Source organism: Nycticebus coucang, unplaced genomic scaffold (genome assembly GCF_027406575.1).
Source record: "Nycticebus coucang isolate mNycCou1 unplaced genomic scaffold, mNycCou1.pri scaffold_78, whole genome shotgun sequence".
Classification (NCBI taxonomy): domain Eukaryota; kingdom Metazoa; phylum Chordata; class Mammalia; order Primates; family Lorisidae; genus Nycticebus; species Nycticebus coucang.
In genome coordinates this window covers 12,129-34,235 of record NW_026515605.1, presented here as the reverse complement: position 1 = coordinate 34,235, position 22,107 = coordinate 12,129, and the positions used below count along the sequence as shown (strand labels likewise).

At 42.4% G+C, this 22,107-nt stretch overlaps 1 protein-coding gene across 1 annotated transcript; it reads left to right on the top strand.

The window, feature by feature from the left end:
• Positions 1-11,789: 11,789 nt before the first annotated feature.
• On the top strand, positions 11,790-12,116 carry LOC128579631 (endoplasmin-like). The gene has a single exon (XM_053581606.1). The coding sequence runs from the start codon at positions 11,790-11,792 to the stop codon at positions 12,114-12,116; it is 327 nt and encodes a 108-aa protein (XP_053437581.1).
• The last annotated feature ends 9,991 nt before the right edge of the window (positions 12,117-22,107 follow it).

The following is a 22,107-nucleotide window of genomic DNA, read 5'->3' as shown; positions in this document are numbered from 1 at the left end:
GCCATAGGGCCCTCCATTGTCTGTGGGCATTTGTAGGAATTTCATCAGTGATCATGTGGTTGAAGCAGATACCTGCCAAGTTCCCTGGTCACACCCCGTGTCCCAGCAGGAACCTACAGTGTATTATACTCTGCGTATGTTCCTTCCAGGTCTGTGTTACATTTCAGTTAGGGGATTCTACTGAGCTTCTAAAATTATCTGTGTAGAAGTTTTTCTATCTATGAATTCTATTTTAGGAGAAGGAAAGGGACATGAAAAAGCCATCTTGTAAAGTTCTGGGGCATACACATTTGGAGGCCAAGGCTCTGGACTGTGATCTGTAGGACATGGAATTGTCCTTACTTTGGCTTCTTCTTCTGACCTTAAAATCCCTGACAGGCTGGTTCACTCCTGAGAATCCCATGGAAGACAGTGCAGGCAGAAGCTGCTGGCAATCCTTTTGCCAGCATCCTGGGCCAGTCAGAGAAATGGAGGGAGGGGGCAGGTGTGGCTGGAGGGGTTGAGACAGATGCACTTCCTGTCTGCAGCATGGCTCCCCCCTACCTGGAGGCTTCCAGCTCTCACTGTGCTTGTACTCACAGCCCTCACTGACACCTCCAAGAAGCCCCTGTGGTTAGTATCATTGTCTTCCCTCTCACTGGAGGAAACTACAGCTCAGAGAGGCCAAAGCACTTGCCCAAGGGCACAGAGCAAAGCCAGGACTCACCACTGGGTCTTCTTCCTACCACTGCTGGCCACTGACCAGGAGGTAGGGGCTCCTCAGAAGCAGGGACACAGGGAGGAACAGGGACGTGCACACTGAAGGCAGAGCCACAGCTGTGTGCTGGAGTGACAGTACATCCCAGAGGCAAGGGAAGGGGCACCCTCTGGAGCAAAACATTACTGTGGAGGGACTCGCATCTTCCTGGCACACTCTTCCCACTCTGCCAGGAGCTGTCAGACTTGGCTGAGAATGACCCAATCACCCTTCACCATGTCTTTGGGGAGAGAAGCCGGGACCAGGTGAGTGGGGAGGGGGAAGCAGGAGGTACAGGGAGGGAAACCTGGGCAGAGTGCCAGACAGAACAAAGGGACTAGGTGTCCTGGGGGAGGGGGGTGGGTACCTCACGGGGACACCCGAGGAGTTCAGCGGTCACACATTGGAGCAGCCCTACCCACACTGCTATTATTTGGCAGGACTCAGCAGGCAAATTCTTCAAAGATGTCCTCATTAGTTCTATTATGAAGTAACTTCTAGGACAAAAAAAATTTTTGCCTCATATAAAGGCATATAGATATCATTTTACAGAATAACTGGGCTCTGAACCCAGATATGGCTGGGTAGGGCTTGACAGTGGCACACCAGGCTCAGCGGGCCACACAGGGCAGGGCTTCTGTATGGTGGGTTTGCACTGGGTACAGAGGTTTCCTAAGAAGAGGATGCACCCCACGTAGAATACTGGTAATAAGTGGGTCTGAGAGGAAGCACCACACTTCGACCAACACCACACGGAGCAGACCTGTTACTTCTGTAAAGGACTAAGGTGAGCTCACCCGAGGGCACTCAGAGAGGCAAATTTTAGACCAGGGATCAGAAAACACCTCTGTCAGGGCCAGGGAGTTGTTTTCTTTCTTTCTTTTTAATTTTCTTTTCATTTCTTAATAATTTTGAAATGTACCATTGCATCATGCACATTAGGTAAGGTCCCCCCAAATACCCTCCATCCTCCCATATTTCCCCTCCCCTCCCTTCTCTCTCCTTTTCCCTTCTACTTTCTGGACTATAATTATGTTTTGCCATTTATATTAATGTGTAGGTAGGTGATTATATATTGATTTAATAGTAGTATTGAGTACTTTGGATACTTTTCCAATTCTTGAGATACTTTACTAAGAAGAATATGTTCCAGCTCCATTCAGGTAAACATAAAAGATATGAATGAAGTCTCTATCTTTTTTATGGGTGCATAGTATTCCATGGTGCATTTGTTAATCCATTCATGGGTTGATGGGCACTTGGGCTGTTTCCTTGTCTTGGCAATTATGAATTGGGCTGCAATAAACATTCTGGTGCAAATGTCTTTCTTGTAAAATGATTTTTGATTATCTGGGTATATACCTAGTAGAGGAACTGCAGTATTGAACAGTTGGTCTACTTTGTGTTCCTCGAGTGTTCTCCAAACTTCTTTCCAAAAAGGACGCATTAGCTTGCATTCCCACCAACAGTATAGAAGTGTTCCCTTCTCGCCGAACCATGCCAACATCTGTAGTTTTGGGATTTTGTTATGTGGGCTACTCTTACTAGAGTTAGACGATATCTCAAAGTGGTTTTGATTTGCATTTCTCTGATGATTACGGATAATGAGCATTTTTCATGTGTTTGCAGGCCATGTGCCTGTCTTCATCAAAGAAGTTTCTGTTCAAGTCTCTTGCCCATATAGATATGGGGTTATTTGTTCTTTTCGTAATTAGTCTTTTTTTTTTTCCTTTTTTGAGACAGAGTCTCATTATGTCACCCTCACTAGAGTGCTATGACATCACAGCTCACAGCAACCTCAAACTCTTATGCTTAAGTCATTCTCTTGCCTCAGCATCCCAAGTACCTTGGGCCTATAGGCACCCACCACAATGCCTGGCTATTTTTTGGTTGTAGTTGTCATTGTTACTTAGCAGGCCCGGGCCAGGATCGAACCCACCAGCCTTGGTGTATGTGGCTGGTGCCCTACTCATTGATCTACCGGCACTGAGAGAGGGCCAGGGAGTTTTGGACTCTATGGGCATATAGTCTCTGTGGGAGCTGCTCAACTCCAATACCACTCTGTGGAGACAGCCAGAGACTACACAAACGCACAGGAATGGCTGTGTCTCCATAAAACTTTATTTATAAAAACAGACAGTGGGCTGGATTTGGCTGAGGGCCAGTTTGCTAAGCCCTTGATGGTCTCCAGGAAATGAGTCTCTACTCCAGCCTGAGTGCCCTGATGTTGACAGCCACAATAAAAACCACTTGATCTCCTCGGAGAATCACCTATGTCAGCAAAGCTCTAATCTGTAAGTTTCAGCAGGAGGACAGGACAGTCAGCCCACTGTCAGCAGCAGCAACTCCAGTGAAGCCATTACACTGCAGCAATAAAGCCACAACTGTATCTTATTAGCTGACGGTTTTTTCTCTCCTGCTTAGTGCCTGAAACATGAACCAAGACTTACTTCTGTTGGGAGGAACTAGATCTGCAATGGGGAGAGAAGGCAAAGGGAACTGAAGAGATTCCACTGAAAAATATTTTGCAGAGCCGGCTGTGGCAGCACCTGTAGTTCCAGCTAATTGGGAGGCAGAAGTAGGGGGATACCTTGAGCCCGGGAGTTCCAGATCAGCCTGGGCAATATAGGAAGACCCCAAGTACTATCTATAAGAAAACTAAAAACACACAGAAAATGTGAGGCCCAGTAGCAAAAGCAGACTCCTTAAACCACAGAGAGCTGCTCTTGTGCCTCTGGGGCTGGGAAGCCTGGTCTCTGTGGGAAGAAGTGGGGAACACGCCCCACAGTGACAGCCCTTCCTCCTGCAAGTCTGACTACTGGGCTCCCCTGGTTGGAGGGACATGGGGCAAGGGGAGCATTTAGGAAAGGGAAACACATCTCTCCCTAGAATACGGAGGCCCTGCTGTGTAACATGAAAACCTAAGAGGCCAGCGGGAACCAGAGTGGGGCCTGGCTGGTTGAGAAGAGAATGGATATTAACTGGACATGGAACCAGCTTGTGTGGGCAAATGTGCCTGTAACTGCCAGGGACAGCAGCTTGTCTGCTTTAGAACGCAGTTGCCCAGTGTGCTCTGTTTCCTCCTACCAAGAGGCTGGAGCGCTCCCTGCAGATCCCTCCTGATCGGCCTGAGGACACTCACCATGGTTAGCGCCTCCATGCTGGCACCCATCAGACAGAGGTATCGGACCCCTTCCAGGATCCCATTGTTGGCAGCAAGGTGCAGAGGCGTTCGTCCACACTGAGAAGAGAGAAAAAGGCCTACGAGCTCTTCTTTTTTTTATTTTTTATTAATATTAAATCATAGCTACGTACATCAATGCGATCATGGGGCACCATACACTGGTTTTATAAACAATTTGACACATTTTCATCACACTGGTTAACAAGGCCTTCCTGGCATTTTCTTAGTTAAGACAATTATATTCTACATTTACTAAGTTTCACACGTACACTTGTAAGATGCACTGCAGGTGTAATCCCACCAATTGCCCTCCCTCTGCATATCCTCCCCATCCCTCCCTTCCCTCTCCCCCTTCCCCATATTCTTAGGTTATAACTGGGTTATAGCTTTCATATGAAAGCCATAAATTAGTTTCATAGCAGGGATGAGTACATTGGATACTTTTTCTTCCATTCTTGTGATACTTTACTAAGAAGAATATGTTCTAGCTCCAACCATGTAAACATAAAAGAGGTAAAGTCTCCATCCTTCTTTAAGGCTGCATAATATTCCATGGTGTACATATACCACAATTTATTAATCCATTCATGGATCGATGGGCACTTAGGCTTTTTCCATGACTTAGCAATTATGAATTGGGCTGCAATAAACATTTTGGTACAAATATCTTTGTTATAATGTGATTTTTGGTCTTCTGGGTATATAACTAGTAGAGGAATTATAGGATTGAATGACAGACCTATTTTAGATCTCTAAGTGTTCTCCAAACATCTTTCTAAAAGGAATGTATTAATTTGCATTCCCACCAGCAGTGTAGAAGTGTTCCCTTTTCTCCACATCTACGCCAACATCTCTTGACACAGCCAAGGAAGAGAATATGGAAGGACAGATATTGGAGACTCTCTCAATGAGTGAAATTACGAGGCACGGCCAACAAGTTCTTTTTATGCCTGTGGTTCCCAAACTTTGTGCCAAGGCACTTGAGGGGACTGCAGTGAATTCACAGGAGTGATAAGGAACATTTGAGGATTTTGATGGAACCACCTAGTGAGGACACCAAGTGAACTACCAGCTCAAGGTAGTTCCGAGTCCCATCATTAGACTGTATCACCTTCCCTTCAATGATACCCTGTCATTGCACAGCAGGGGTTGGAATTTGCTGTCCTAAAGACACAAGTATGAGAAAATCACTGTGGAAAATGAGGATGATGTGTCTAATCAGAGCCCAAGGTTTGGAAGGCTGTGTGCTGCCCAACAGGTGCACACATCCAAGAGTCAGCAATTGTGATTATGTATAAATGAAATAAAAAATGGGAGTTTTCTTTCAAGTTTTGTGTGTTATTTTTCTTAATGGCTATGAAGTTGTTAGGACATACTCACTAAGGAGTTTGTACTGAACCACTCAACTTGTTAACAGGACTGGCAGGTACTTCTTTTGCCCTAGAAAAGAATTCCTGAGACCTTAAGGATGCTGTGAGCTGAGGAAGTTTGGGAAACTCTGATTTATGCTGTCTATGTGTAACTAATGGTTTCCACTATGAAGTTAACACATGGTAATATCCAAACAATATAGAAGCATATATGATAGAAAACAAAGTCTTCCTTCCCTATTTCCGCTCTCCCCTTCTTGATCCCTAGTTCCCTGCTCAGAGCCATATCTACTTAACATTTTGTCTTTGCAGCAACCTGGATGGACTGGGGGTCATTATCTTCAGTAGAATAATCCAGGCACAGAAAGACAAATATCACATGTTTGTACTCCTCAGTGGGTGCTAAAAATGTGTACACATGGATCTAGGGAGTGGAATCATAGATACTGAAAGAATGATAGATAATGGAGACTCTGAAGAGTGATGGGGTGGGAGTGGGGAGGCTGTTGAGAAATTGGTTAATGGATACAGGTACATTATTTGGGTCATGGATACCCTAAAAGTCCTAACTTCACCACTATGCAATGTATGCATGTAAGAGTTGTACAAATTAAAAATAAAATTGGTACATTTCTATTCAAGCTCTTATCTATGAATCTTTACCTTACTCGGGTGGACACCTAGGAGGTGCAGTTCTGTTCTAGTATAAATACTGCAGTAACGTGCACACACATTCATGTTTACTATTATCTTCCACATGATCTAGAAAGAGTTATTAAGCATTCAAATACCCTAACATTAACATGAAAAGGAAAAAAGAAATTTTCAAAGGATAAAATGCCTGGGAGATGTGACGTAAAGAAGATATCATTTTAGCTCAGTGAGAAGGGTGCCAGCCACATTCACCGGCTGGTGGATTTGAACTCAGCCTGGACCGGCTAAACAACAATGATAACTACAACCAAAAAATAGCCAGACATAGTGGTGGGTGCCTGTTATCCCAGCTACTTGGGAGGCTGAGCAAAGAGAATCATTAAAGCCCAAGAGTTTGAGGTTATTATGAGCTGTGACACCATAGCACTCTACTGAGGGCAACATAGTGAGACTCTGAATCAAAAAACAAAAACAAAAACAAAACAAAGAAGATATCATTTTGGTTATAGAATATGAAGTTTTATACAAGGGAAGAAAGCCAACCGAGGTGGGCATGTTGGGGTGGAGGAAACCCACAGTTTTGAAGGCCCCCAGTTTGGACAGACCAAAATGCAGACCCTTTAGTATGATATTCCAGGTCCTTTGCCACCTGGACCCAGTGGCTCTTGATAGCTTCATTTTGTCCCTATCCCTACTTCCCCCAACATAAATACCTACCATATTTTACTACATGTTAGTGACAGCTCCCAGCAGACACACATAGAGATACCTAAATAACTAAAAGTAGCCCAGCAATCCCATTCCTGGATATTTATACAAAGGAAAATTGTATCATTTTATCAAAAAGACACGTGCACTTGAATGTTTATTGTAACACGATTCACAACTGCAAAGATGTGGAATCAACCCAAGTGTCCGTCTATTCATGACTGTGGTATCATAATACAATATGTGGTATTATGTATAAAGAAAAGAAATAGAAAAACAAGTTTGATGCCAATCCTTCTGAGGAAGGCCTGAGATCCCTCAAATCAGGGCTTGCTGATCATCAGAGCATCAAAAACAACCAAGGGAGGCTATCTGTGGGCACAGGACTATTTGTTTTGTGAGACAGAGTCTTGGTCACCCTTAGTAGAGTGCTCTTGCGTCACAGCTCACAGTAACCTCAAATTCTTGGGCTTAAGCCATTCTTGTGCCTCAGCTTCCTAAGTAGCTGGGACTACAGGAGGAAGGCCACAACAATGCCCGGCTTTTTTTGTTTGTTTCTTTAGCAGGCCGTGGCTGGATTTGAACCTACCAGCTCTAGAGCATATGGCTGGTGCCCTAACCACTGAGCTACAGGCGCCCCAAGCAGCACACTTCTGCTCCAGACAGGCTCTGAATTACAGTTCTGAGCTTTTCCGTTGATTCCAAGAGGTTGAAACTGGGCAAATGATTTCTGCTTCAGCTGAGCAGAACTCAATGACAAAATCATCTATTGAAGGTCCTCTATGTACCATTGCCATGCTATATATAGCAAAAACACAAGTTTATATCAGCATGTAGAGACTACAATGGCCATTTGCAGTAGCAAAAATGTAGAGACTTTTCATTAAATAAGCCCTGAAAGTCTGAGATTTTCTTGCTGGAATTTTACAGATCAAAGGTCACAAGTGCACTTTTTTGCATTTAGACCTGGGTTGCAGCTGGAAAGAACACCTGTTTCCTGTTTAGGTTGGGTCAAAGCACATGAGATGCTTGACTCCCCCTACCCTGTCTCATGGAGAGAGCCGGTCCCAGATGCTGGGCACATGGGAGTTCCTGTTCATGGGGTGGCCAAGTCTAAAGGTAGTGATGTCAGGGTACAGATGTTCCTTGAAGTTGCTTTTGATGCGCTTCGAAAATCTGAGAAGGAAAGCCAAGGTCTTTATTCTACTTTATGTTATATTCGGCTGACTTGACAAGATTAGAATGGGATAAATGAAGAAAGCAACCGGCAGCTAATGGCTCAGGCCTAGGGTACTGGCATTTCATGTTCTGAGAATGTGAAGATGACCAATTTTGATTTCCATAGAATGAATCATAGAATATGCAAGAATAATTACTTTTTAGAGAAGTATAATTTTCCAGCTGTTTCAGACATTAATTCTCTTACCTGAAACAAATCATACTAAATCCCGCTGGCATTGTACACACCCTTGATAAACAAACATTTCCCTGTAATTCAAATATTAATTCCACTTGTACTTTGTTTTTAATACAATCATAATAGAATAGTGCTTGAACTTTCATACAGCTATAGGACTCAAACCACATGAATATCCAACTGTTCTATATTCTTTGGGAATTAAAATCTAGATGGATGCAGGGAAAAAGCAAGACAGTAGCTAATTTCTAAGAGTCAACATACAGGTTATTTTATGAACCTAGGAGCACACAATTAGTTATTTTTATTTCTTTATCATTTGCCAAATTATCCCCTTCATCTTACGAAATTTATTTAGCACAAAAAACGGTATTAGGAATTTTTGAATAAAAAACTCTTAATGGGAAAGCTTAGGAAAAAATGTGGTCTAGGAATCTTAATCAAATTCAATATCATTGGGTATTTTTGAAGATGCTCCAGTTTGTACCATGTTCTCTGATTTTTCCACAGGACTGTATATACACATTCTGGATGCCCATCAGAGCTGAGCCAGGCTAGGCAGGAAGTAATTGTTAATGTGATAATTTTCGGTTACTCTTGGAAATTATTCAAAAGTAAACACATTAAAATATGCCTTCAAATGGCAGAGCCCTGTAGAAAAGAACACGTCCACCTGCATAACATTCACTTTGAACAATGAAGAGATGCAAACAAGAGATGCTTCTTGGCCCAAACCCAGAAGCAGGTGAACAGATGAACACAGGTGGAATCTGCAGGGATCTTGTTCCATGTGCATACCTTGAGATGTCCAAATTGCAGTTTGTGTCACAGAGGGCCACCACAATAGATGTGCTGCCATCTTTACTGGCCACCTGCAGGGAATGTTGCTGTGCCTGTCCTGGAAATGAACAAAATATCCCTGGTTAAGGAGAGTCTTGAGGACCTCCATGCGACACCGTCTCACAGCCAGATGCAGGGTGATGTGTCAGTCCTGCCAACAAACCCCAGGTGGACGAGTGCTTTTCACTTGGGTATGTGACCCCAGACTCCACACTTCTGCTGCCTTTGGGTGAGATCTAATTTGCAATAGAATCATTACTGAAAAGCCTGAAGAAGGATTTAAAAAATCATAAGTTGTACCCCATAAATGCATTATTGTACACAGTTATGATTTAATTTAAAAAAATCATAAGCCTTTCCTGAGGAAGTGAGTGGCATGCAGAGGTGGGAGGGCAGAGTAGGCTTTATATGTTCCACTCTGAGAGAGGGGAGGGGAGGAGGGGTTGGGTGGAGGGAGGGTGTTTGCTAATGTGCATGATGCAATTGTACATTTCGAAATTATTAAGAAATGAGTATAATTGTGATGGATGTGTTACTTAGTTCAATGTAAACATTTCACATTGTATATCGAAGCAGTACCCTGAACCCCATAAATGCATCGATGCACAAAGTTATGATTTAATAAAAAATAAGTAAAGAAATCTGTATATTCCACTCTGAGTGATCACAGCCTGAGCTGACTATGACCTTGGATAATTAGGCTTGTGCCATACAATCAGAAAGAATCTACACTGCTTTTTGCCTCTGTATTTATAAAACATAAGAATTGTTGATACTCCAATGTCCTGTTTAATGAAAGTATTTGCAAAACACTTTACAAAACATTTACTCAGCAATCTTTATTAATTGCATCAGAAGACACTGAGAAAACAATGAGAAATAGTCTGCTCAAGGGCTATCATATAAATGAGAAACAGACCTAACATGCTTGTCCTCTGCCTCCTACAAAAATCAAGCCTGGGGATTCATGATAGAATCCCTGGTGAACAGCCATGTGGAGAGTTTTAGGTGCTGGGTAGAAAGTTTTGAAAAAATGCTCACCATTCAGGAAATGCAAATTAAAAACACACTGAGCTATCACTACATGTTTGTCAGAAAGGATAAAATTTTTCTTTGAAAATAGTGACAATACCAAATCCTGGCAAAGATGAGGAGAAATGGGATACATTGTTTGACAGCTTCATAAAAAACTAAACGTAACACCTTCATGGGACTCAGTGATTATACCCTTCGCTATTTATTATAGAGAAATGAAGACTTTTTTCACACAGAATCTCTACATAAATGTTTATAGAAGCTTTATTTGTAATAGCCCCAAACTGGAAACAACCCAATTGTCATTCACTGTGTGGTAAAGTAAACTGTAGTACACCAGTGCCATGGAATAAAATGAATGAACTGCTGATAAACGCAGCAGCCTAGATGAATCTCCAGAGATTTGAACAGAGTAAGAAAAACCAATCCCCCAAAGTTGATTTTACATGTCTGAAAAGGCAAAATTATAAAAATGGAAACTAGATTTGAGGGAGTAGGAGCAGAAGGAAAGTGGGTATGTCTCTAAAATGATGACACGAGAGATCCTAGCAGTGAAAGAAATGTTCAGTATCTTGACTATCTCAATGTCAATGTCAAAGGTTGTGATACTACCCTGCAGTTTTGTAAGATGTTACCACTGGAGGAAACTGGGTAAAGTGTACATAAGACGTCTCTATTGTACCTTATAACTGCATGTGAATCTATACTCACCTAGAACCAAAAAGTTTAATTTTTAAAAAACTCAAAATGAATGAGGAGGATATAGATGTGTTTGTTATCTTGATTGTGATGATATATACATATGAAAATTCATCAAATTGTACACTTAAATACATGCATACTTTCATGTCAATGATACCTCAATAAAACAATGGGGGTAGGGAAGGAATATAGTATTTTTTTCTTCCCTTTCTGAATAATTCAATCTGATAGCTATAAGGTGAGCCAAGCAAAATCGGCAGCCTCACAAAAGGGGGCACTTGGGGAGTGTTGTAGTGTCTCAGAACAGAGTGTCAGAGCCCAAGTAGGGTGAAGAGGGGCTTGGCATAGAAGGCTTGTTTGATGTAAGGTGTTGGATACCCGGTGGGTTGAGGAGCGTGTCTACATAACACAGCTGCCAGGCACATTGATGTCTAAGCCGGAGTGAGCAGAGGAGGACATCCACACCTGAAAAGGACAGTGGTGGCAATAAGAGATACCTATAGACAGGAGGATTAATTAAATATGTAAACATACATATTTCTGATAGTTGGAGAAATAAATTACTCACCTGAAATACTAAAAATGAACCTTGTAGTATAGCATGCAATTCGAGATAAGGGTGGGAACTCATGATTTTCAACATATATAGATAAAAAACCTATAAATATGTATGCATGTGTGTGTCTGTGTGTGTGTGTGTACACACATGTTCCTTAACTCTGTTCACTGAAAGGCCTTACAAGCCATTATACCTTAATAATAATGAGTACAAGTTGCACCTTGACCTTGACTTCTAAATACCATTCTCCATTAAAGGAATGAGGACTAGTCAGAAAAATGCCTGAACAGATACAGGGACAAAGTATCCGATAAGCTGAAATATATTTTTTGTGTTAGAAACTAAGAAACAATAGAAATATATCAAAAGAATACAAAAGTCTAATTAAAATAACTACCTAAATCTGTGATACTCTGGGCACCAAACTAAATGCTGGTAGCATTTATTGAACTGAATAAAGTAAGAAACCAAGGGTCTATGTATAAATGCAAATGGTAAATAGAAAATTTGATGTGCAATGAAATATTTGTTTTTGTTTTTGAATGGTATAGTTAATAAGGGAAATGTCTTAATACTGACTTAGAATGGAAATGTGCACTACTAATGCAATAAAGGAAGATGAAGATGACAAAACAGTTTTGGATCTTGCTGTGGTTTTGTTTGAAACAGCGACACTTCGGTCAGGGTACCTTTTACTGGACACTAAAGCATATGGAGATAGGATAGAAAGAATGCTTCGCCTCAGCTTAAACATTGACCCTGACGCAAAGGTGGAAGAAGAGCCCGAAGAAGAACCTGAAGAAACAACAGAAGACACAGAGCAAGACGAGGAAGAAGACATGGACGCAGGGACTGAGGAAGAAGAACAAGAAACAGCAAAGGAATCTACAGCTGAAAAAGATGAGTTGTAAATTATACTTTAACCATTTGGATCCTGTGTGAAGAGGGAATGTGAAATTTAAGTCATTTCTTTTGGGAGAGACTTGTTCTGGATGCTACCCCCAGTCCCTTCCTCTCCTGCACTGTAAAATGTTGGGATTGTGGGTCACAGGAAGAAGTGGGTTTTTTAGTTGAATTTTTTTTAACATTCTTCTTGAATGTAAATTTGTACTATTTAACTGACTATTCTTGGTGTAAAATCTTGTCATGTGTATAAAAATAAAAAAGACCCCAATTAAAAAGAAAAAAAAAATGAATATCAAAAACACAGCTCATAACCCGAAGGATCTTACATCTCCTTGGAGCGAGTGTACTGAACTGTGAGAACTCCAGGATTTCTTCACCCAGCATATTTTTCCATCTCATGCACATGGTAGCCAAGTAGCTGTGGAGAAAATGAAGAGAGGAGTGCAGACCAGCTCTCCTGTCTCTAGCTTGGTTGTGACAATGCTACTAATTGTTAATGGGACTATCAGAGGAAGAGCAGGTTGCTAGCTGAGAAAGACAATGTTCAAAACGGTAAGTTTGGAAGATTTTACATGCAGGATGTTCAGGAAACAGGTGGTTTCACTGGCTTGAAACTTAAGAGAATTAATTTGGTGCTGAAAAGCTAACTACATGAGTTGGTAACTCATCAAAGGAAACCGAAGAAAAAGAAAAGAAGTAGGTGAAAGACTGTCCAGAAATGAACTGAGAAAAGGCTTTAGGCTGCTTGTAATAGGACAGCTTATAAGCAAGGACAATTATGAGCAAATGAGATAAGCAAAATACTAACTTTTTAAAAATCATGACCTATTCAAAAGTCAACATACAGTAGGATGTTCTACCAAGTTAATAGAATGTTATCACAAAAAGGTTATTTATGAAAGTGTATAATAACATTGTCGATGGAAAAGAAGCCATAATCCATAAAATAATTTAAAGAGATTTATTCTGAGCAAAATTTGAGTACGATGACCTAGAGCCATACTCAAGAAGCCTGAAGCCACACCCAAGAAGCCTTGAGCAAGCCCCTCTGGTGGAGTTACAGTTTGGTTTTATACATTTTAGGGAGACAGGAATTGCAGGTAAAGTTATAAATCAATACATGGAAGGCATACATTGGTTTGGTCCCAAAAGAAGGGACATCTCAAAGCCAGGGCGTACAGATTATAAATTGGTCTAAAGTCTCTTTAGCTGACTTAAGTTGAACCATCTTAAATTGGGGGCTTCAGTAAACTTCTTTCTAAAAAGGGACACAACCCTGAAAAGGATTCCCTTCCACTTCTTAAGACAAACAGGGGTGCAGTTTCACAGGGGATTCGGACAAGTCCTAGGGTCCTCAACAAATGCGTGGATCCCCGCCCCCCTGAAGAGGGTACCACAGAGTTCCTGTGCTATTCTAGACCTAGGTCGTGCCTGCTGGAGGGTCCCTGTCCTGCTGACCTGATCTCCGAGGTCGTGACAAATGGGTCTGCCTACAGTGGTCGGCGCTGTGGCTCTGATGACTCTGGTCACCGCCCGCGCACAGCGCCTGTGGGGGGCGCACCCCGCGCGGTCCGAGGCGGCAGCGGGGCGGGGCCGCGCCGGCGGGAGGCTGGAGGCTGCGGGGCTGCGAGGCGCAGGCGCCGCCTACCGGCCGGAAGTGACACACAAAAGCGGGGAGCGGGAGGTCCCTCGCGGCTTTCGCCAGCACCACGTCTATGAAGTCTGTCTCCACTCGTCTTCTGGAAGCCAAGGGGACAGAGCCGGACGCCGGAAATGAGTGAGACTTGCAGCCGCCACCGCCGTTATAAAGCCCAAAAGCCGCCGCGCCGCCGGTGCCGCCCGGATCGCCCGGCCTTTTTTCTCCTGCAGACTCGGCTCCGCCCGTCCAGGTGCAGGTTACCAAGTGCCGGGCGCCGAGCAGCGACGGGGACACAGGACCCGAGAGTGCCAGGCAGAGTGTGAGGCCGATACTGCCACGCTGGGGAGGCGCTGTGAGTCCGCGACCGAGGGCGGGAGGGCGCATGAGGGAGAAGAAGGGGCGTCTGCGGGGAGTCGGCGCAGGGGGAGCGAACAGCGAGGGAGGGACAGGAGCAAGGTGTTCCCCACTTAGCAGGTTTTTAATTTTTTTTTTACATATACATGTATTTATTAGGTTTCCATTTTTTGTGCCTTCACAAAATTAAAAAGGCTTCATTTTAATAACAATAACAATGTTTAAAATGAGGACTAGAAACAAAAACCTTCTAAAGAACGAAGGAACATAAATACATTCAGAAAAGGAATCAGACAATTGCTACATCGAAATACTAAGCAATAATAATAATAATAATGCAAAGAAAGCAACATTCACATTGTCAAATAACAATATGTCTATTATGGTATGTTTTGATTCTGAGATTCAGTATGGAGTCATCAGTTAACTTCTTATTTTTTTTTTCAGTCTCAAAAAATAGACAACTAATATTCATAAATAAAAGTAAAAGATAATTTTGAAAAACAGATCATGCCAAATCTTGTAGACAATAGAAAAAGAAGAAATACTTCAAAATCATTCTACTTGATCTGGGTACACGTGATATTAAAATTGGAAAAGTTGTTTTTTTTTTTTTTTTTTTCAGTTTTTTGGGGGGGCCGGGTTTGAACCCACCACCTCCAGTATATGGGGCCAGGCCCTACTCCTTTGAGCCACAGGTGCCACCTGATACAAGTTTCATGATGAGAAGTTTTTATAGGTTGACTTCTCATTCCTTTGTGGATGAGGAGGATGGAGAAGTTGAGGGGAGTGAAACAGGGGAGAGACATAACTTGAGTAGATCAGGGAGAGACATAACTAAGATGACGGTCCTGTACCCTGCACAGACTGGGCTTTCTTTCCTTTTCAGTGTGTCCCAGTGCTGAGGAGACTGCCTAGCGCCAAGTCATTGCTGGAGGAATGAGTGGATTGTTTTTAGGAGGTGTTGGAACTGGCCATAAGTCACAGATGATGAATTAAGCGGCATGAAAGCCCTTAATTGTGTCATTTTGCCCAAAGGGAATCAGCCTCTTTTTAAAAGGCAGGTCTAGAAAAGGTAGAAAGTTGGATTTTTGCAGGCAAGAAAGATGAAAGGAGACTAATGTAGGCTGTTCCGAGTGGAGCTATACAGGTTTGTGATTAGTGGAATTTTCTTTGGGGGGGGGGGAAATAAAGGCAAAAAGTTATTGAATGGACAGGGAGAAAGTTTAAAGTGGCTTGTCCTTCCTGAATAGGAGGAAGAATTGGCGTTCTGAGGGTGTAAATGAGAAAGATAAAGGGTTAAATGTCAGACTGTATTTTTCAGATGGCAGGGTATTTCTGGTGATAAGTTCTGGAGTGTGACAGTAACTGAACTGAAATGAAGGTACAGGGATCTAAAATGAGAAGGGATAAGCAGTGGGAGGCCAAGCTGGTGGCTGCTCTGTCCCTGGATGTTGGAGCCTCCAGCTGATTTCTCCCACCTCAAGCTCCCTTCCCAGGGCCCACTCCCACCTCCTTCTCCTCAAGCTTAGAGACTGTAGCTATGAACTTGCCAGACACACTGTCTTAGAGTGAACGGAGCCCAGAGTAAGAGCCAAGAAATGAATAGAAAAATAAAACTGATGGCATCACTTAAGCCGCATTGTGAACCCTACTGCCTGAGGACAGTCTTGCTCCCTGACCTTTTCAGGCACCTGAGTCAACAAATCGCATTAATGTACACAGCTATGACTTAATATTAATAATAAGAAAACCCAAGAGATTATTATTATTGTTGAAAATCTGTTGTATTTGCTTCCAGTTACATCCAAATCCCACCTTGCAATAGAAAAGGACTCTCCCTTCTTGGTTTCCTCTTACAAGTAGTGGGCTCAAAGCACCTATTTTAAAGGGTAGGTAGGACTAATATTGGTCATTACTGACCTTTTTCCTGTTGAATTTGGTAATAACTGCCAAACAGATATGCCGAGGTTGTGCAATGCTGTGTTTTGCTGCAGATCCCAAGATAACGGGTCTTGATAGTCATCTCAGCAAACATCATTTTGTTCCTTAAGAAATCCTGTTGTCTCCTGAGGACTTCCACACAGACCCATCCTCCTTACATCCTTATTCTCAAGTCCTTGACTCCAATGACTGCTACCGTTAGCAACTCTCCCTGCATCAGCCTCTAGCTCCTCCCTCCCAGGAGCACCTGCTAAATCCCCCTCCCACATGAGGGTCTGTATAGGACTGTACAACAAGTGCCTCAAAGCTTCCATTTTGGGTCAGGGAATATAAAAGCCATTAATAACCCCTGATCCCAAGAGCTCAGAACTTCCTTGAAGACTAAACTGGCAAGTTAACTTTTATTCCTTTTGGAGTCCCCATTGGCAGGAAGCAGAAGCAGCAATCAATAGCTTGGGAGATTATCCTACCACAAATGAAAATTACATAAAGAGCAAGAATCTCCATAGAAGAAAATTGACCTCCCTTGTCATTGTCAGCACAACCTCCTCTCTTAGAGTGATGCCTTGGTAACCTTGTATAATAATTAAGTGGGATTACTGTTGGTGCCACCCTATTTTGGGTGGGTCACACCTGGATGCGCTGTGAGTGCAAATTCTGTCTCACTGCCTTATCCAGTGTTTCTCTGAGTGGAAGGAAGCAAGTATCTGGGCACCAGGTATGTCGTGTTCTGTGACCTCAGGCCAACTCCGCCTCTTTAAGGCATCACATTTCCCTTTGTTAGAAGTCTTCAGGCAATGGCTATATGGAAAACATGGCAGAGGGAGAGTTAAATGCTCTGAGTTCCCTAGTCTTGCTTTTTCTACCAACTGGGTGTCTAAATCTATGATGTTCAAGCTATGAGAATCAAATTTGAAAGGCTGTGTATGCCTTTAATTATATTAATTAAATATATTAATAAAACTAGAAATTAAATCTTGTAGCCTGTAAATATGCTTTAAATATATTAATAAATATGTTTATAAAACTAGAAATTAAATCTTGTAGCCTATTGAATATGCTTCCTCTATAAGCCTGGCTGTCCTCCTAGGAGTGAAAGGTTGCTTCTTTTGTCCTAAGGTCTGGGAGCTATGTCAGAGTGGAGACTATAGTGGAGGCAAGATAGTGCAACTAGCTTCTCCTCCTCTCTAAGTTTGGAATGAACATTGGCAATATTATGTCAGGGGATTCTCAGAGATCCTTTCACTTTACCATGCATGGTGAACCCACACTATCTTTACCTTCACACCAGCTCTCTCCTTTTCTTTGGATACTTCAATCTCCAACTTCTGATATATATGTATTTTTTTGAAACAGGGTCTCAAGCTGTCGCCAGCTCACAGCAACCTCAAACTCTTGGACTTAAGCAATCCTCTTGCCTCAGCCTCCCAGGTAGCTGGGACTACAGGTGCTTGCCACAGCACCTGGCTATTTCTTGGTTGTAGTCATTGTTGTTTGACAAGCCCAGGCTGGATTCGAACCTGCCAGCTCCTGTGTATGTGGCTGGTACCCTAGCTACTTGAGCTACAGGTACGAAGCTGATATTTATTTAATTATTTATTTATGACAGAATCTCACTTTGTCACCTTCGGTAGAGTGCTATGGCATCATAGCTCACAGCAACCTCAAAGTCTAGGGCTCAAGTCTCTTGCCTCAATCTCCTGAGTAGCTGGGACTACAGGTGCCTGGTATAATACACAGCTATTTTTAGAGATTGGGTCTCACTCTGGATCAGGCTGGTCTTGAACCCATGAGCTCAGGCAATCCACCTGCCTTGGCCTCCCAAGGGCTAGGATTGAAGATGTGACCCATCGCACCCAGCCACTCTGATATTTGTCTTACTAGTCATCACTCCACTGAGCCATTAAACAGGTTTGACCTTAACCATGGATACGGATGATGAGGAGGATCCATTTGTCACCTTTGGCCACTTTGCCTTTGATGAACTGAGTGGGGTGTCCCAAGAAGAGACCCTTGTGTTAGGATGGCTTGTAAGAAACCTCCAATGACACTGCCTCTTGGTATTTACACACTTGTGTATCACCCTCCCCTTAAATGTAGGTGGGACTTAGTGATTTGCTTCCAACCAGGAGACTAAGGAAAAGACGACAGGATATATTTCCATTTTGAGTTTACAAAAGATAGTAACTTCTATCTTGCTTACAGACTCTCTCCTTTCCTGGCTTTGATGAAGAAAGCTGCCACACTAGGAAGGCGCACATGATGAGGAACTGAGGGACATCTCTAGACAATTCCAGCCAACATCCAGCAAGGAACTGATGGCTTCAGTTCAACAAGCGTTGAAGAACTGATGGCATCAACAGCTACGTAAGTGAGCATAGAAGTGTATCTTTCCCACTTGAGACTTCAGCAGAGACCTCAGCGCCAGCTGACAACCTGCTTGCAGTCTTGTGAAAGACCCTGATGCAGAAAACCCAGCTAGGCCTCACCTGGATTCCTGACCCACAAAAACTGTGAGATAATAAATAGACATTTTTTAAGCCACTAAATTTTGAGGTATCCATTACGATAGATGACTAATATACCCCTAAATCACTGTAATCTTAGTGTAAGATGTAGCATGGCTAGGGACAAAAATCACCTCTCCCAAGGAAGATGATAGTGTGTCTTATGATATCCCTGCAGATACTATCTTTGTGATCAGAGACCATCCCTTGTACTTTTATACTGAAACAGTCTCACTGTTGTCTCCACAGCCCTTACTAGTAGCTGCCAGGAGGTAAGGGCTAAGTACAGGAATGGCAGGTGTAAGATGACCAGGATGGGGTCATGAGTAGGGATGATGGAGTCATTATTTTCCCTCTTCATTTTTTTTTTCTTACCCACTTCCTTTCCCGTTACATTTTTCTTACTGTCTTCTTTTTTTCCCCAAATCCTTGGTAGCTGCTACCTGATGACCAATTGCTTGCTGCAAGTGATTGCCAGGTGGTCTATTGCTCTTACAATGATACCATCAAGCCAAGCATCTTAAAGAAATTCCCCAGGGACAGGGTCTTCCCTTTTCTTCTAAATGCCCTCACAATCAACACGGCCTTATAGTCAAGCTCAAATTGTGCTTTCCAGACATAGTACCTCACTATGCATAATAGATTTTGCAATAAGACCCACCCATTTCCTAGACCTTGCCCCTATCTACAGGAGAAAAACCCATCCATACATGTTCCACTCAATAAAGTTCAACTGCCAGAAACTGTGGAATATGTAACTTTTTAAAAAATAAAAGGAAACTACTGTTTTCAGGAAAGTATTTTTATCCCTGGATCCTTTCAGAGCTACCTAGTCTGTCCTCTATACGGCTTCAAAAAGGATAGAGAAAAGGGAAAGGGGAACTTCCATTTTCATTAGGGGAAGGTGGGGAAAATGGCACATTCTCCATACTTCTTGAGGGAAAGAAGGCTGGCCCTTAGGAGCAGTAACAGTTATTCCTCACCACGAGATCCAAGAGGAAGGTTTCTCCCTCCCACTGATCTCAGGGCCTAAACACCCCCATGCTTCCAATTCTAAAACTTCTGGAGGCAGAAAGGGGAATTTCTGGCTTTACTGTGCTGGAGTAATTTACCCCACCCTATAGCTGTAAATAGTTTAGAGTGGTTAGGGAGCATGTGAAAAGATGGCTTGAGCCAAGGTCTGTACATTAAGGATTTTCTCACTTTGAAAAGGCTTGAAAGTTTTAGCATAAACTTTTTGTACCTTTTATGGTATTTTAATTGCAAGATGTATAAGAAGGCTCTTATAGAGGATTCTAGGTTAAGACTGAGAAGGGTCATTATCAGCTTCCTGCATGGAACTCATCATCATTTAGAAGCTTAATGAGGCAAAGAATAGTGAGAGCATGCCCTCTGCAAGCACTCGAAAACTTTTTTTCTCTCCCAATCTCCTTTAGGCTATTCGGCCTCTTGGGGCTCTCAGATATAGCCCCTTCCACCCATACAGTGCTCCACACTGCTGCTCCCTCTTTCTTCTCTCTACCAATCCCTCTTTCCCCTTCCCGATATTTAAAAACTCTCCTTCTGTTTTACAGAGCAATTGTAATAAACTTCAACCCTCGTGACCAAACACATCCTGATTTCAGGAGCAGAATTCTTTTAGCATCATGTGACCTCTAATGAGCACAACTGAAGTTCCATTTAGCAATGCCTTTGGATTTGAATCACACTTATGGTTACTTCCTCCATGCAAGGTTTAACAATTTTTTCCCCCATCTATTTTCTAAATTTACACCACAATTTCTATTGGCTCCACTATACTTTTTGGTTGCAGCCATCATTTTTGTTTGGTGGGCCCAGGCTGGTTTTGAACCCGCCAGCTCAGGTGTATTTGGCGCCTTAGCTGCTCGAGCCACAGGTTCCGAGCCGGCTCCACTATACTTTTTAAAACAGTGATGTCACTTTTCTAGATGATGTATGTGTATTTGTTTTCTTCCCCCAGGTTACCCTGTCTTTGAATAGTTGTAACACTTAAATTTTCCTTCTTTAGATCATAAACTGCTAGCAGGGTGCTGTAGCTCAGTACAGTGACCGCCCTGCAAATGGGAGGCTGTGAGTTTGAACCTCACCTGGGCCTGATTAAGAAAAAAAAAAGAAAGAAAGATAGATTATAAACTGCTGAGATGAAGCCCTGTGTCATTTCCTCACCTCCCACTGAGTCCGATGAATCTATTTTGGCCACAGACACCTGATCCTGTTCTTCCCCTGCACATGGTGAGGGTTTAGTGGTGATGCCAGCTCCTTTCTCAGCCTGACTTGTGCATCCACACCTTCCCTATCATTTCTACCTAAAAAAGAGGGAGACTTCACATCTACCTCCTTGCATCTACCCTCCCTAGACTCTAAGAGGTCTCTATGTTCAGAAAAATCTCTCCATATAGCCTTGCATCTCTGATACTGTTGTTTTTTCTTGTGGTGTATGTTTGTTTGTAACAAGCCTGGTCCTGACAACTTCTAAGGTTACTAGGACTCACAACTGTGAAAACATCCTTTAAAGTAAGATAAGCTCCACCAACATATTTCCAAGTAAGAAGAGGTTATAAAAATGGCTCACTGAACACACAGTAGAACCTCCGTAGTTGACCACCTCTTTTCATTGCCCACCTGCTTCAATTGACCTAATTTGCACAGACGAGACATGCACCCCACGTGTAGGTATCAGTACAGTAAGCCTAGTTCTTATGTTGACCTCCTCTGTATGTTGACCCATTTGTTACAGTCCGTTGGGTGGTCAACTTACAGAGGTTCTACTGTGTTCTTTAAAAATGGCCATGCTCAGGGAAAAAAAAGAAAGTTTTAGAAACTGCTCCAGATTAAAGGAAACTAAAGACAAATAACAACCAAATGCAATATCTAATTCCAAACTGGATCCTGTAATGGATATGAACAAAGGATATTTGTGGATAAATTGACAACAATGGAATATGTCTAAGAGATTAGTTAAAAGTTCCATACCAGTGCTAAATGGCACTGCTAATTTACATTGATAAGTTTACAGGGGATGATTGAGAATGTAAGAGGATTTTTTTATTAAGAAATACACCATGAAATATTCAAGGAGAAATTGCATGATGTATGAGAAATTATTTACAAATATTCAGGAACATATGTGTATTTCCGTGTGTGTGTGTGGAGAGAGAGAGAGTAAAAAAGAGAGAGGGAAACGATAGGGAAGGAGGGAGGGAGAGAAACAGATCACAAATGAGTCGAAACTTTAATGATAGTTAAATCTATAAAGAGTATACTGTTGTTGCCATCCATACAACTTTTCTATGAGTTCAATTACTTTCAAATTAATACATTTTAAAAACAGACCATTGACTATATTGTCTTGAGACTTTTAGTTTTGATTCCCACAGTTGCCACGCCACACCCAGACCCCAGTTGTGTGTGATGATGGCAATGTTTTTTTTTTTTTTAGGGACAGAGTTTCACTTTGTCACTGTCAGTAGAGTGCTGTGGCATCACAGCTCACAGCAAACTGCAGCTCTTGGGCTTAGGTGATTCTCTTGC